The sequence below is a fragment of the Gorilla gorilla genome, chromosome 3, assembly GCF_029281585.2.
Source record: "Gorilla gorilla gorilla isolate KB3781 chromosome 3, NHGRI_mGorGor1-v2.1_pri, whole genome shotgun sequence".
NCBI lineage: Eukaryota > Metazoa > Chordata > Mammalia > Primates > Hominidae > Gorilla > Gorilla gorilla.
Genome location: NC_073227.2, coordinates 24,717,097 through 24,732,858, shown reverse-complemented (window position 1 = coordinate 24,732,858; position 15,762 = coordinate 24,717,097). Strand labels below are relative to the sequence as shown.

At 40.4% G+C, this 15,762-nt stretch overlaps 1 protein-coding gene and 1 long non-coding RNA gene across 14 annotated transcripts in view; one reads left to right on the top strand and one right to left on the bottom strand.

Moving 5' to 3' along the window:
- The window catches only part of LDB2 (LIM domain binding 2), a 393,312-nt gene extending 379,657 nt beyond the window's left edge, over window positions 1-13,655 (top strand). For 2 of the 13 annotated variants that reach the window (XM_055385454.2, XM_055385451.2), the window contains 4 exons: window positions 3,132-3,255; window positions 6,542-6,687; window positions 9,248-9,390; window positions 12,323-12,465. In XM_055385454.2, coding sequence (XP_055241429.1) covers window positions 3,132-3,255; window positions 6,542-6,687; window positions 9,248-9,352 — 375 coding nt within the window. In that variant the 3' untranslated portion in view covers window positions 9,353-9,390; window positions 12,323-12,465. Of the gene's footprint in view, window positions 1-3,131; window positions 3,256-6,541; window positions 6,694-9,247; window positions 9,391-12,064 lie in introns of all 13 variants that reach the window. The other 11 variants (XM_019025618.4, XM_055385448.2, XM_055385449.2 and 8 more) reach the window with 10 other exon arrangements.
- LOC134758301 (uncharacterized) overlaps window positions 1-15,762 on the bottom strand; it is a 222,307-nt gene that overhangs the window by 100,790 nt on the left and 105,755 nt on the right. The window lies entirely within an intron of this gene.

Sequence of the window (15,762 nt, the reverse complement as noted above, 5' to 3'; positions counted from 1 at the left end):
TTAGCTCTCTTTTATAAGTGAGAATATGCAGTATTTGGTTTTCTGTTTTTGTGTTAAGTCACTTAGGATAATGGACTCCAGCTGCTCCATGTTACTACAAAGAACATGATTTTGTACTTTTTTTATGGCTGTGTAGTATTCTATGGTGAATGTGTACCACATTTTCTTTATCCAATCCACCACTGATGGGCACTGGGTTGATTCCACGTCTTCGCTATTGTGAGTGGTACTGCAATGAACATATGAGTAAAGGTGTCCTTTTGGTAGAAGGATTTATCTTCATTTGGGGATATACCCTGTAGTGCGATCAGCAAGGAATTCTTAACAGAGTAATGCACACAGAGTCTTCATAATGTTGGAATATGGAGTTAACTCTACAGTAATCTTGCCTTTTTCACAGGTTTTTCCATATTAACACTTTAGATTTCAAAAAGGACATCAAAGTAAGCAAGATTGAAGATCCAGCATTACTAACCCAGGTCTCATTACTTTACAGCCTGGTTTATTAGGGTTGGTGTCTTGGGCCCTGCGATGTGCATATTCCTTGTGTTGTTCAGGCTTTAATCTTATTGTCTTCCAGAGAAATTACAAATGAAAGAAAAGTGCAGCTGGCCCTTAAATGGGGTGAGTGGTTTAAGCAAGCTTAGGTCAGTAATAGGTACAAACAACTGAAGAACCTTTCTAGGTAAACATAATTATCATGCTTAGACTTAAGAAGGAAGGAAGAGAACATGAGACAGTTGGTGGAAGTGAGAAGAGGATGGATTTAGAACTGGACACCACTGGGGGTTTGTGAAAGTCTTGCTGTCTCTATTATCTGTTCGAAAGCCCTGGATATATAGGTTAGTGGACCTCAAATTCTAGTCGTGTTTGTCAGAATTATGTGAGAGCATAGGGATACAAAAGTGTGATTCCTTTTCTTACCTATTATAAGGGTCACTCCTACAACAAAAGACAAGTTAACAAGAGAAAAGTATAACATATTTATTGAATCAAAGTTTTACATGACACAGGAGCCTTGAGAATGAAGACCCAAAGATAAAAGGAAAAATGATTCATTTTATGTTTAGGCTCAATGAGGAATGCACAACTGTGTTGGACTGTGATTGGACAAAGAGAGTATGACCTAATGGGAATAACTGAATAGGGAAATGCAGCAAGGCCTGTCTGTTCAGATTCTTCGTCTCTCCGCTCAGCATTCCTTCCTCCTGGGTATGGGACAGGATCCTTGCTGCAATGTGGGTCTTATGACCTACTTCCAAAGCAGGTCACAGAATTTCTTTATGGTCAGCTCTTACACAGAAAGGCAGGGAAAAGTTAGAATAATATGTTTAGATTTTACGTCTACCTTTGGCGGGGATAGGTTCTGGTTTCTATGACCTTCCTTGGGGAAGAGGCATTCTAGTTTCTATGGCTTGCTGTGGGGGAGAATGAGGGATGGCAGAGTAGGGCAGGAGAAAGTAAAAGACAAACTTCGCTTTATACAGAGGCCTTCACTTGGGGGTATCATTTTCTGACCCCCAACAGGGGTATGCAGATTTGGAACCCCACCTCAAGACCCAATGAAACAGAAGTGGCATAGCCCTGAAATCTGAATTTTTAACAGTCAGTCAGTCAGCCCATTTGATTCTGATGGAAGTGTTTCTTAGATCACACTTAGAGAAACGTCAGCATAGGAAGATCCTCCAGACTTTCTAAGAATCACTCTTTAAATGCATCTATTCGTTTGAGTTAAACTAGGAACACAGAGATAAAAGGCGTAGTCTCAGCCTTGGAAGAATTCATGGCCTAGTGGTAAAGGCAGACTTAGAAGCAGATGGTTTCATAGCATGAATGAGTGAGTCCATACAGCAGAAGGAGCTGGGTGCTATGGAGAACTGAAGAGAGGCACGCAGCTCAGCCTGTGTGGGGAGAGGTGCACATCTGGGAGGAAGGCTTAACAGAAGAAATAACTATGTCTTCAAGGATGAGTGAGCATTCTCCAAGAGGAGGGGAGAGAAGAATTCCAGGTAGAGATGTGCAGTCTTCAGCAATATCAAGGCTCAGAGCTCAGAGGACCAAAAGCAGGGTGGCCTCTAGGGACATGTTCAAGATGAGGGATGGCATAAGAAGAGGGGCTAATAAGGAAGATAGGCTGATGATGCTGAAGACTGCACATCTGTCTTTCATAAAAGGTGATGCTTTTTCACAGAAGAAGGTGCATGGCCAATATTTATATCATTGTAATTGCAATAGTGATTAATGTACAATTCCAAATTGTGGTCTCTGTCCTCATAAGTACAGTACTCTCAATGCAGTGGTATTCTGATGAGCTTCCAATTGAGAAGGAATTCGGAAAAGTCCAAGGCAATCCTAAATGGTTTTATCTTCTTGTTTTCCTCATTAATCTTTGTCATCAGATGTCTTAGACCAAAATAAGGCTGAAAAAATTCTAACCAAAGGAAGGAACAAGGTGGCTGTATGCAGAACCACAAAAAACCTCCCACATTGAATGAATGTTGACATATGTTATTGACAGTATCATCATGCATAAAATACAGATGAGTACATGAATAAAAATAAAATAGTATTCACCATCCACCTTTCTAAGAGTTAAGATCAAAAAGTGCCTGTAGTTGCCACTCTGTTCTCCAGTTTAAAAGACGGATTTCACTACCAATCTGCATAAACTAGCATTGTAACTCACAGCATGTGGTTATACAAACAAGAACAGAAACCAGAGTAGAAATCGAAGCATGCTGAAAGAAGAGGGTTTTTTTTTGTTTGTTCGTTTTTGTTTTGTTTTGTTTGTTTTCAACCAGAAAGAGTTATTTGAATTCAGAATGGAGCTACATATATCCACCCCATTGTCTGTACAGGTGTGTGTGTACACGTATATGTGTGTGTTTGTGTGTGTCTGCTTGTGTATCCGTGTGAATCACATTCAGCTGTAATATATTATAAATGATAATTAAGTAGATATAATCAAATTTTTGTAATATTTATTTTTCCTCACATTTATATAAAGAAAATCAAAACCAGGAAAATAAAAGTATTCTCAAAGCTGTGTACTTGATTCCAGCTGTTAGCATTATTTATTGTAATTAGTGTTATAAAGTAGTGAAATGCCAATGTCTTTGAACTTCTTGCAGTTGTGTGTAATATTGGAGCCAATGCAGGAACTGATGTCGAGACATAAAACTTACAACCTCAGTCCCCGAGACTGCCTGAAGACCTGCTTGTTTCAGAAGTGGCAGAGGATGGTGGCTCCGCCAGGTACACCCTCATTCTTCACTCTCTCTCTAAACACGTTTTCAGAGATGTCTTCCAGGGATGAAGTGATGTGAAAAAGAAGAAAGTGATCATTAATGTATCAGGACAAGTAGCTTATTAGGGATATTCTGGCCATGGTTGTGGACATAAAGACAATGAATTTGTGACAGGCAAACATCCTTAAGAATTATCTACAGTCTCTTCACTTACCAGATTAGGACCTGCAACTCAGAGAGGTAAAATAACTTGTTCGAGGTCATCAAGAAGGTCATTGGCAAAGCTGAGATCAGAGCCAGGGGTTCCTGTCTTCCAATCTAGTGGTTCTTCCACTGAGCCAGACTGCTGGCTTCTCACGGCCTAATGTTTTAGGTTTTTGTTTTTTAAGAATGACAGACATTATGAAAAGGAAGGAAGAAAGGGAAGATAAGGAAGAAGGAAAGGAGAAAAAAGAAGGGATGGAAAGAAGGAAGGAAGAAAGGAACAGATGAATGAAGGAAGAAAGGAGGAAAGGATGAAGGAAAAATGAAGTTTGCTCTGTTTTTAAAGATATATTGTATCAAAAGTTCTGATCATGAAGAGAATATATAAGCAATTCCATTTCCCTCACTTCCCTAGAATGCAGTTTAGATACTATAGTCTCCTGCTGGGGTTCTGAAATTACCGATTCAAGTCATCATTAATTGTCTTCCTATCTAATATACTTTCACTCCCAGGCGTGTGTTGAGCCTCATTCATCATAAAAGCAAAATGTAGCCATTCGCTAAAAATTATTTTTATAAAAAGTAATTATTAACACGAGGCACATAGCTTTCTGAATCACAAAATATAATGGTCACCTTCGGCTGGTAATTGGCCAGGGGTTTTATGTAAAATGAATATAGCAAATTTAATCAAGTACATATTTAGAAAGCTGAGAAAATAAGTGTTATTTTATGTAGAATAGTTACATCCCCATCTTATGGGAATTTTAGACTTTTGGAATATTATTTTTCAAATATATTAAATGTGCTTAAATTGGCTTTATTTTTTCTTTTAATGCTAATAAGACTTTATGGAGAAAACGTAATCCACTCAGCAAATGCTATATTTTCTAACATAGGCATATATAATTGACATATTATTCATTAATTCCTTCATTCATTCAATAATTATTTATTGAGTTTTATTAGGCTCCAGACGTGGTTCTAGCCACTGGGAGTTACAAAACTGAATAAAACATGCAAAAATATTGAATCCTTACCATAACTTTAAATGTGTTATCTCCATGTTATATAGTGCACTCTGAGACTTAGGGTAGTAATTTGACATAGCCAGTCTCATGGCTAACAAATGGAGGAGGACTGTGTCACCAAAAGATTTTTATGTCTCCAAAGTCCATTATTTTACTACCACAGCCACCTACTGGTAATGGGAATAGTCCAGAATATGCATTTTAGGTACACTTGCCCCAATTTCATAGTCAAAGTACAAATAAAAAGAGCACCAAATTTATACTCTTAAGGTCAAAGAAAGAAGATACTTGTCAGGAGTGGGCCTGAGTATCTGCTGGACTTTAGAATGTCCTCCTCAACCCTTTATTCAACTCCATGACCTGGAACAGTTCTATATCCTGTTTCTCTCATCCTTCAGAACAAGCACCCTGAACTCGATGGAAGGAAATGATAGACCATTTGATGAAAATCTTTAAGCATAAGAGACAAAATATTTAGGGAGGATAAAAAAAATAGTAGATGAGTAGAAAAGTCAAAAAGAAGTCAGGGATACTCATTGGACTAAGTGGTCTTTGAAATGAGCCTTAGAGGAAGATCCTTCCCATTGTCCACCAGAAGTGGCATAGGTGTTTTTTTGGTGTGATTTTGTCTTGCTTTGCTTTGTTTTTGAGACATGGTCTTGCTCTGTCACCCAGGCTGGACTGCAGTGGCACAATCATAGCTTACTGCAGCCTCGACTTCCGGGCTCAGGTGATTCTCACACCTCAGCCTCAAGAGTATCTGGGACCCCTGGTGCGTATCACCACACCTGGCTAATTTGTGTATATTTTGTACAGATGGGGTTCACCATGTTGCCCAAGTTGGTCTCGAATTCCTGGGCTCAAACAATCCACTTGCCTCGTCCTCCCAAAATGCTAGGATTATTGCCATGAGCCATGGCACCCGGCCAGCATAGGTGTTTTAAGAAAATGTTACAAGGCCCTCTTATTTGGTTCCAGTGTAGCCCTGAGTTGCCTTCTCTCCATCACAGTCAGGTCTAAAATAGAGCTGGCAAAAAGGATGCTCTTACTTGCCATTTCCAACTTATTCAGTAACTGGCAGGAGAAGGCTTCTGAAACTTTCTCATTTATGAAACAAAGATTACAATAATATTTCCTAATAGGATTTTTTGAATATAAAATAGTGCATTGGAAACATTAAGAATAGTGACAAGTATTACATAATGTTCTATACCTTATAAGTAAACAAATAAATAAAGAATATTTCTCTTATCACACTTTACCTTGGGTCTCTATATTTCCATTAAAGGGTTGCCCCATCCTTCAAGTCCAAAATATTTTTCTCTGTTTCTGAATAGGCCTTTCTTTAAGAGGTCTAGTTTCCCCTCAGTAATATGCTGGCTATACCATGTACTCAGACATATTTTTTTCTAGCAATTTTGGAATTAGTAGCATTTATTAAACAGCAGGGCCCAAACCATGGGTATTCCTTCTGAACTTGGGAATCCCTAAGCTCCACATCCACAGCTGATGGAACTGACTTTACTTGAGAATTCTATAAAGGTATAATAGAGGTGGGTTGCAATATGACATTTCACCAGTAGATGCTGCTGTTGCACACTGGCTCATGAATTTGGCTATTTAAAGTTCATACTTCACTCGTACCTTGGAGGTACCCTAGGGATCCCAGGAGTCCTCTCTTTGTTTTAAAGAGAAGATACACCAGAGGAAAAAAGTTTCCCAAATTTTCTAATGGTAAAATATTTTAAATCCAATTATGAAAGTGGTACTTATAGTTACACACCTAAAAAATATTTTTACAAAATTAAATACATATCATTAGAGAGAACGATTAAATAAAAATTATTTGATCTACACACAAAGAAGAGTGTCATATATTTTGTGCTAAAAACACATCTACAGTTTTCTTTTATTCTTTCTAAAGCTATAAGAAATGGAAAATGTTTAAATAGTCTACTCTTCAGTTTACCAAGACAGCTTCCTTAGAGTAACCATACTGATGATTGCCTTGTTGCTTTTGCCCTAGAACTGATCCCTCTTCCCTTTTCCATATTGCAGCAGAACCCACAAGGCAACCAACAACCAAACGGAGAAAAAGGAAAAATTCCACCAGCAGCACTTCCAACAGCAGCGCTGGGAACAACGCAAACAGCACTGGCAGCAAGAAGAAGACCACAGCTGCAAACCTGAGTCTGTCCAGTCAGGTACCTGTAAGTCTCGCTTTCCTCTTAGGCCCGAAATCCTAACTGTCTGCTTCCTACTCAAAGGGCCCAAATTAAAGTCTCTTTTCATTAGAAAAAAAAAAGTCCTGGGCAGGTTGGAGGTGGGGGAGGGATAAAAGACAGAGAGACAGAGGTTGGGATGGGAGGGAGGAACTCTGCCATGGAAAACTTCCCCTGCAAACTGGGAATTAGAAAGGAATATTAAGAGTCGTGCTGCAATGGGACCTGAATTAAAAAGCCATCAGAGTCACAGACAGGAGATATGTCACTTAAGGTTTAATTAAAATATCACTTAGCAGCATGCCTGGTGGCGTATTAAGGCCTCTCAGCACCATCATTGGAGACCCTGTGCTCCACTGGAAACTAGCTCCCAGCGGCTCAGTCTCATATTGTAATTTGACTGGGCCTTCCCAACATGGGCGTCCCCTCTTATTTTAAGACTCAGGTAATTAACCAGCAGCCACTAAAAATGTAGCTCAGTGAAGCTCTCGCTTAGCCCATTTCATTAGCTAAGGGGGAGGATCAGCCTCTGGTTTGGTCTCAACTCTCTCGAACCCTTGGCCCCTTTCTTTCATTTCTTTATCTTGACAAAGACCACTAGGAAGGGGACTTCTTTGAATTCCAAAGCTGACAGCTGAGGGTAATCCCATATAGTGAAAACTGCACAGGAACTTTCTTCATCTTTTATTCATTCTTCTTGAATTCTGTCCCTTCTGCCTAATTCCCTCCCATCTCCTAACTCCCCAGCCCCTTATTAGACTATCTCCTTTAAGTCCTTTGCTCCTTTAAAGTGCTTCTGTTCCTTCTCTGCTGTCCCAGTCATACCACCCTATCACCAGGTGTTTGGCCATCATTCAAATCCTGAGATTTTCTTAGTGCTTCATGGATACCTTTTAGATACTCTGTTTTCCAAAGTTGCCCTATTTCTTGTTACATCCCTCAACCAGTACAATTTTACCTTTTCCGTCTTTCCCACGTTTTTCCCCCTCACCCTTCTTGCTCTCATCCTTACCCTTATTGTTCTGATCCTGCTCCATCGCTTCCATGTGCGAGTGGACCTTCGCACAGGGATTCCCCACTTACTTCCAAGTGTGTCTTTCACATCTGCCCCCACCTACTTGTATCTACTTTCCACTGGTCAGTTCTCTTTGGCCAAAACCAACCCCATCAGTACCCTGAGGATTCCTTGGGCCATTGTTTCTCTTCTCCTGTCTCCCACAGACAGGGGGTATACATTTCATTCCCACTGCATTAGAAAGAAGGGGTCATGGGGAGAATGACCAGCCTAAAATGGAAGTTGCCATGTTACATTTTACAAGGTTACAAATTGCAGTCTTCAAATAATGAAAATAGTCTCCAGGTGGTCCTCCACTTTCTGAGCTAGGCTTTATACCTATTACCTCTGAAGATCAGGGGGAAAAAGCCAAAAGAGGAAAATAAAGAGTCTCTTTATTAAAAAAGTATCAAGTTATGCCCACTCCTGGTAAAATTTTGAATAGAGAAAATGGCCTGATTTAGATAAATCAACTGAAAAAGTGTACACAGGAGCCCATTTCTTTATCCAATCCTGGAGTTAAAGGCAGTAACATTCGTTAGTTTCCTCTAGCAAATAAGAAAAAGTGCATCTCAGAGGATTCTGAAATGGTGACATAGCTACTTAAAGGCACTGTAGCTGCAAGAATCCCAATCAGTTCAACAGATGTTTTCTGAGCTCCTACTATGTGCCCACACTGTGCCAGGTACCAGCAATACCAAGGTGAAAAACAACAACAACAACAAAGCCCTGTCATTGAAGAGCTCACTGTCTAACCTAGGGATGGCAAGGACATTTTCTCTCTCCTGCCAGCCCTCAGAGTATGGTATTGAGGAGGATTCTAAGGTCTAGTCTGGGTTTGGTGGGCCATCCATTAGTGATGTCTGACATGGTTGTAGAAGTTGAGAGTAGCAGCTTACGTGTCATATGTTTTGACACATATGGTCTAGTCAGAATCATTTCAATTTCATTTGAAAGAGGATATAGCTTCTGTACTCTGTTATGCTCCTGTCTTCCAAATCAATAACTGTATTTTACTGGAGGTTACCTGTATCCAGAGGGTTTATAACAAGTAGAGACCCTTTGTATTTTGTGTGATTAAGAGCAAGGCACCGTTAGGAAATGAGAGTTGGATTTCATCACTATCTATCTCCACACTATGCAGTTAAAGATGTTTTAATAAAGTAAAATTGTCAGATGTCACAGAGAGGCAGAAAGAACAACCGGATTAGGAAAATGTACAAATTCATATGTGTCCTGGAGTTGAATGGACATTACATGATAAGCGTTGGATGACTTGTGGTGACCATATCTTTTAACCCTGTCTACTGAGTTATCAACACTATTCTACTGGTTAACTAGAGATGCTACCTGCAGGCATCCACTGGTCCAAAGGCATGTGCCACTATGACCACAGCTGTGGTCTGTGTAGCTGCTGCGGCAGCGATGTGTGTGTCTGGCGAGGGCTAGGGTTTAATCCTTGGATTCTGCTTCTCACTCCATGAGCAGGGGCTAGGAGCGATCCCGAACTGCAGCCTCAACCCTGGGAGGGATGGAGACCTGTGTCATTCAACAGCAGTGACCCCTTCTGGCCAATTTAAGGAGAAGCATTGAGGGGCCCTGAAAGGAGTCACTTCCAGTCCTCCTCAGAGGTTGGTGGTCTTTGCACGGGGGATTAGTGAGAAGATGTGAAATGGGTGAGAGCTGGTGGCACCTCCGGGCTTCCAGCGAGGAGCAGAAGTTGGCCTTGTGGGGAGCTGAGGGCATATGGACCTCTCTCAGATGGCTCGCTGTTGTCTCTCGTGGACACACAGGATAGAGATGGGAAGGAAATGTACTCTCACTGCCAATGTTGGGGGGATTTTTAACAAAATGGGGGGGAAATGTTGCTAACAACCCCTAATCAGAGGCAGCCTAGAATGTGCATCATGCTTTATTTATTTTGTGTGAGAATAAGAAATCAAGACTGCCAGAGCAGATAATCACTATCCTAGTCTAGAGGCTTATAAGAACCAATAGAAATATGCACATAAATTTTTAAGTGGCCTTAACTGTCTATGTGCATATGAAATCCTTAACCTGCCATTTGTCAATTATGCACGCACACAAACACATACACACACACACACACAACTAAGTATCTAGATAGGGATATTTTATATAATTAGTAAAACATATGTGGCATCCCTTTGAAATTTAGTACATTTAAAAACACCTATGCCTAGACATCTTTTCCAGCTGCTCCTAGAACAAAGATTCACCGAACAGATTACAAGCCTGTTGGCTCCATTGGAAATGATTCAAACCACTATGTTCATAGACTTTTCTTGAATGATTGTTGTTTTCTAATTCAATGAATGCATTTGGAGTGTTGAGAGCTTTTCTTTTAATATCATGCTTAAGTTGGCTGCTTTTTATTTTCCTCCTCCTCTTTCAAATTATGCTTCCTCATACTCTCCCATCCTCTCTCAATGACTTTGGAGTCACGATACTAATGCAGACCCACTTGGTTGGTTAACATCCTTCTCCTGCCCTGCGACGCCTTATGCATGTGTTTTCCAAGCCCTTCAAGTGTGCTGGACACAAGTCATGAAATGAGATTAACCCTCAGGTCATGCTCTGTACAACCTAGCCCTATTCTTTCCATCTCCCTTTGTTCTTGATCATAAGTGTCATCTCCTAATTGCCTATAACTCAGTGGCACTCTTTTATCCTGAACATCCCCCAACAGGTAACAATGCAGCTGCCCAGCTAACTGAATACCATTCATGCCTCTGCGGTGGCCACACTCCATCTAAAATCCTGTCATCCTTTCTGCCAGTCAGAAGGACAGTATCTACTTTGCATCTCACCTTAACAGTCTTCATGAGTCTCGTTCCATGTCACTGTCATTTCTAGTTCTTCATTGCATAATAAATAAATAAATCTTGGAAGCACAGAGCTGAATATCCCCTGGCATTTTTATTGCTGGGTTTACCAAGCTCACATTTTAGGCACTTACTCCATTTGGGACATTTCTTTTTAAAATCATTTTTATCTATTCACAAGAATGATTAGTCAGAAAACATAGTTTGGAAACCTATTAATTATCTCCCCTAACTCAAGAATGGTGGGGAGCAGAAATAAAACAAGGTTTTCCATTGTAAAAGACTAGGGGGTAACTAAGGGATTTGTTCAATGGACACTTTCAAAATCCCACTGGTCCTTCTCCTGACAGTAGGCAGTATTCCATTCTACTGTCCCAGGAAAGCCTTCTCTGGGCAAAGCTCTAGTAAAATGAATTTCTGCCCAGTTGTCAAAATATTTTATTGCATTAGCCTTTCTACTGGAAACCCCACCCTCTCATCTCCAAAAGCATCTGGCTAGCCCTACTTTCTCTGGCCTCAGTGGAGGCTGATCACAGTTGGTCACTTTCCTGAAGTTACTGCACTTTTAAGTGGAGTATTGCTCAGAGCCTGCCCAAAAGAATCCACCTGACAGATGTCCTGTCCCATGCCAAGGTCACTCATCAACCCCATATGGTCCCCTTTGAACAAAGAAGCTGGAGCTCTGCCCTGTGTGTGCATTCTTCTTCCCCATCCCTGGCCTCTCCAGCTGTGGCCTCCCCATGCTCCCAGCTACAGTAGGTGGCTTACTTATTTGCATGGAAGGACAATTTGTACTTAAAAGAGTGATTAGATGGATTCTTCTTGCACGCTTCCATCTCTGATGACTACCAGCTTCATCAATGTAATTATAATTAGCGTTCTTCATCTTCCCTTTACGGCACCAGCTGGACAGACCGGTTCTCTTTACTGCCCAGATGGGTGGCAGGGTTGCCTGTGTGGTGATAGGTGACAGGCACCATGAAATAACAGATGGTAAATTCAAGGCTTGTTGGCAATCAGCAGGTTTTTGCTAATGACTTAATTAGCTATGCAAATTGTCAAATCAGTGTGAACATTGTTTTTATCGAAAACTTTACCTAAATTAATTACCATAATTAAGTAGCAGAATGTCAAGGATATTGGCTGCATAAAAGGGCCTGGCTGAGTAGAGAAAAAGAGAGATTCTGTCTTCAATTAAAATGTATATCATCCCTGGGACAGAGAAAATACCGTTTGGAATGAGTTGTGTGAATATTGCAGAATTGCACCTTACGTGTGTCTCCGGTCACTGCTAGTTTCCAAAGCCACTTACAGGCCCTAAATAAAAGTGGCAGATTTTTGGAGGTATTGAGAAGCACCCAGCAGAAGGTTCCACAGCCCTCTCAAAAGTCCCCAATGTCGGCAAGTTGAAAGCATGGATTTTTTTAATTTTGAAAAATACATTTTTTTATTTCTGCAGATTGCTAGCATTGCTCGTTCTCCAGTGTCAGGCTGCGCACTAAGGACATAAACTCGCGTGGTTGTTACACATCAGGAGGCGATGTTTATTTCCTGTAGAAATCAAATATGCGTCTCGGCCCCCGACATTGAGACTTGACCCCGTTGTACAGTACACGAGTGTGTCTGTCCTAGATTCCCCGACTCCTCCCACTGTTATTTTAAGCTGAGCTTCTCTCTCCCAAGGTTTCCCTGTAATAATGTCAGCTGCTGTTCACAGGATGTGATGGTGGTAGGAGAGCCAACTCTGATGGGAGGTGAGTTTGGGGACGAGGACGAAAGGCTAATCACTAGATTAGAAAACACGCAATATGATGCGGCCAACGGCATGGACGACGAGGAGGACTTCAACAATTCACCCGCGCTGGGGAACAACAGCCCATGGAACAGTAAACCTCCCGCCACTCAAGAGACCAAATCAGAAAACCCCCCACCCCAGGCTTCCCAATAAGATGATCAGCACCAGAATCCACTGTCAATAGGCCCGTGGGTGATCATTACAATTGCAGATCTTTACTTACAGGAGAGGAAACAGAAGAGATAAAAACTTTTCCATGCAAATATCTATTTCTAAACCACAATGATCTGATTTTCTTTCTTCTTTCTTTTTTTCTAATTGAGAGGATTATTCCCAATAAGCTTCCATGACCCTTTCTTGGAGGCCTTCACAGGTAATACAGATACTGGCACTGATTGTAATTAAAACAAGAGAAAACTCTAGCGCATCTTCTGGCACGGTTTTAACAACGTGTTTGTGTTGAATTTCCTTTTTATGCATCAAACGAAGGCCATATTGTCCATAAATGCTCAGTGCTCAGGATCTCATTAATATGCTGAACCTAACTACAAATGACTTTTTAATATTGTAAAATATTTTCTGCTTTTTGACTTGCATCTGAGAGTTTCTTGTTTCAGTAAAAAAAGAAAAGACAAAAAAATCAGCTTTGGAAAGTAATTTAAATGTACCTTATTTTTTTTTCTTTATGTTTTCTTTCATTGGGCAACAGCTAAGAGGGCCCAGCAAGGTAATTTATGGTTGAGCTGATGTCAATTGGTTCTTGTCTTGAGTCGACTCAATTTAGCCCAAGTGCTGAAACAAGAAATGTCATTTTTTTCATCAAAGACACCAGGGCAGATTTTTAAGTAAAGAAAGACAATTGGACCCTTAAGAATTTATGCATTTGTAAAGTTGCTGTTGATCCAAATATTTTCAAGCCATGTAATCCATTGGTTTTGTAGGCAGTTTAATAAACCTGAACCTTTGTGTGTTTTCTAATTGTACCTGAGTTGACCATCCTTTCTTTTTATAGTATATTTCTTGTATGATATTTTGTAAAGCTCTCACCTGGTTCTTTTATGGGGACTTTTCGTTTTTTGGGCAACTCCAGTGTATTTATGTGAAACTTTATAAGAGAACTAATTTTTCCATTTGCATATTAATATGTTCCTCCACACATGTAAAGACACAGTGGCTCCGTGTGTTAAAAAACAGCTGTATTTTATGTATGCTTTACTGATAAGTGTGCCAATAATAAACTGTGTTAATGACCAAAGCAAGTGAATCTGGCTATTTGTGTGAGTACGTGTGTAGCAATCTGCTCACAATTATCAGAAGTATTGAGCTTAGATTCATGGTCCAGACTCCAAATGAAGTGGAACCATAAAATCTGTGTGAAGTAAGTTCACTGTGCACTGGTTACCAACTTGTCTGAGTCCAGTGAGCCAGAAGACATTTATGTGCAACAAATTACATGGAGCAGGTTTATTACTTACAGACAGGCAGCAAGAAACAACAGAAGCCTAGGATTCATGGGACCTAGTCCCCAAGACTCAGAAAAGCTGCCCAGGGCAGATGGAGTCTCAGCTGTGGTGCAAAGCCCCATTTGCACCACAGCTGAGGGACCCTGGAAAGCAGCCGGACCTGGGTTTTATACCCTGGGGTCATGTGACACGCTGGACTAAAGCACTGAAGGGCATCCTGTTTCTATGAGGGGAGGGGTTGGGACCAGAGCTCAGGCTGTTTCAGCCAGGCACCCCTTATCTTAGGATGTTTCATTCCCAGCTCATGCTACAGTTATTCTTGAGAACTAAGAGCAAGAAAGAGGAGAGAATTGGGTCAGTTCGAGGCCACAGAAGCACTGTCCTACAACCTGTGCCATCTTTTATGAAGTATTGTTTCTTTCCTTGTTCACTGCAGCTTCTTGAGCAAACACAGAAACGCCTTCTCTGTGCTGAGCCCTGTGCTAGCCGAGGATACAACATGAAAAGATAGATAGACTGGATGGTGTTCTTGGAGGTTGTAGTCAAGTAGAAAGGCAGTAGCTTCCAGTCACTGAGTGCTTGCTCTGCACTAAAGAACTCTACTTAAGGCTCATTATTTCAGTTAATCCTCATGATAACTCCATAGCATAAGCACGATTACCATTTTAAAAATCAATGTCTCACCTGCCTATTTTTCTATACAGAGTAAGGAAAATTCACTGGAGGATCTTTTATGTTTAAAGAACATTACTCATATTTTTCACTTTGCGCTAATGATAAAGAAAGATGAGAGAGGAAATCTGTTATTATTTATTGAGTGTTTATTAAGTGCCAGGCAATTTCAATTTATCATCTCACTGAATTCTGGGAAGGGGATTTGAAAAGGGGAAGCTAAAGAAAGGTTAAGTGTCTTAGGTTCGGATCTCTAGAAGCAGAGCCTAAAGCTGGGATTCAGGGACATGAGGTTTATTAAGGGTATGTTCTACAGAAAAAAAAATTATATATATATATAATATATAAAATCATATATACATATATATGAGAGTGGGAAAAGCAGGATAGGGAAGAAGAAAGAACTAAGGAAAGCTATGGGCCTCCACAGTCAGTTTCCTGGGCCTAATCCATGAGGTGAAGGCTTTGTAGACCTCACTGAAGAGTTATCCCCGCTTGTGCTACAGCCCAGCCTTTTGGTACCTGTATCAATATCAACCCTTCATTGATTGGGAACCATCCCCAGAACGTATGAGGGATTTGTGACCTTCACAGCAAGATGGCTTCATCAACCGAGGGGCATTCTACAGAGAAGAAACCAACTAGATGCAACAGTAACAGTATCTTGGGACCAGTGTTCTGGCTTAATAAAGGACATCTATGTGGGCACAAATTTGCTTGCTCCATTAAGTAAGTTGTCCCTGGTCTCCTACATCAGGAATGCAACAGTTGGGATTTTAACCTGGATCTTCCTTGACTATAAAGCCTGGTTTGGTTTTGTTTTGTTCCTAGAATATTACATTCCCTTCCTAGAACATTCTTACTTTTTATTTTTCTGTTTTAATGTTTTATTTATTTTCTTTTTTCTTTTTTTTAAATTATACTTTAAGTTTTATTGTGCATGTGCACAATGTGCGGGTTTGTTACATGTGTATACTGTAATAGCAACAGAACTAATGAAAATATAGGGAAACAGATACTTTATTGCTTTCCCACTGTGTACTTTTAAGATAACTTCCAGTGCATCCCTCACCCTCATCTCACCATTTTAGGTTTTCTTTTATCAATTCTTTAAAGTCATTTATATATACAATCTTAGTCCATTTTCTGTTATATCAGAATACCACAGATTGAGTGATTTATAAATAAAATCAGCTTATTTAGCTCACAGTTCTGGAGGCTGGGAAG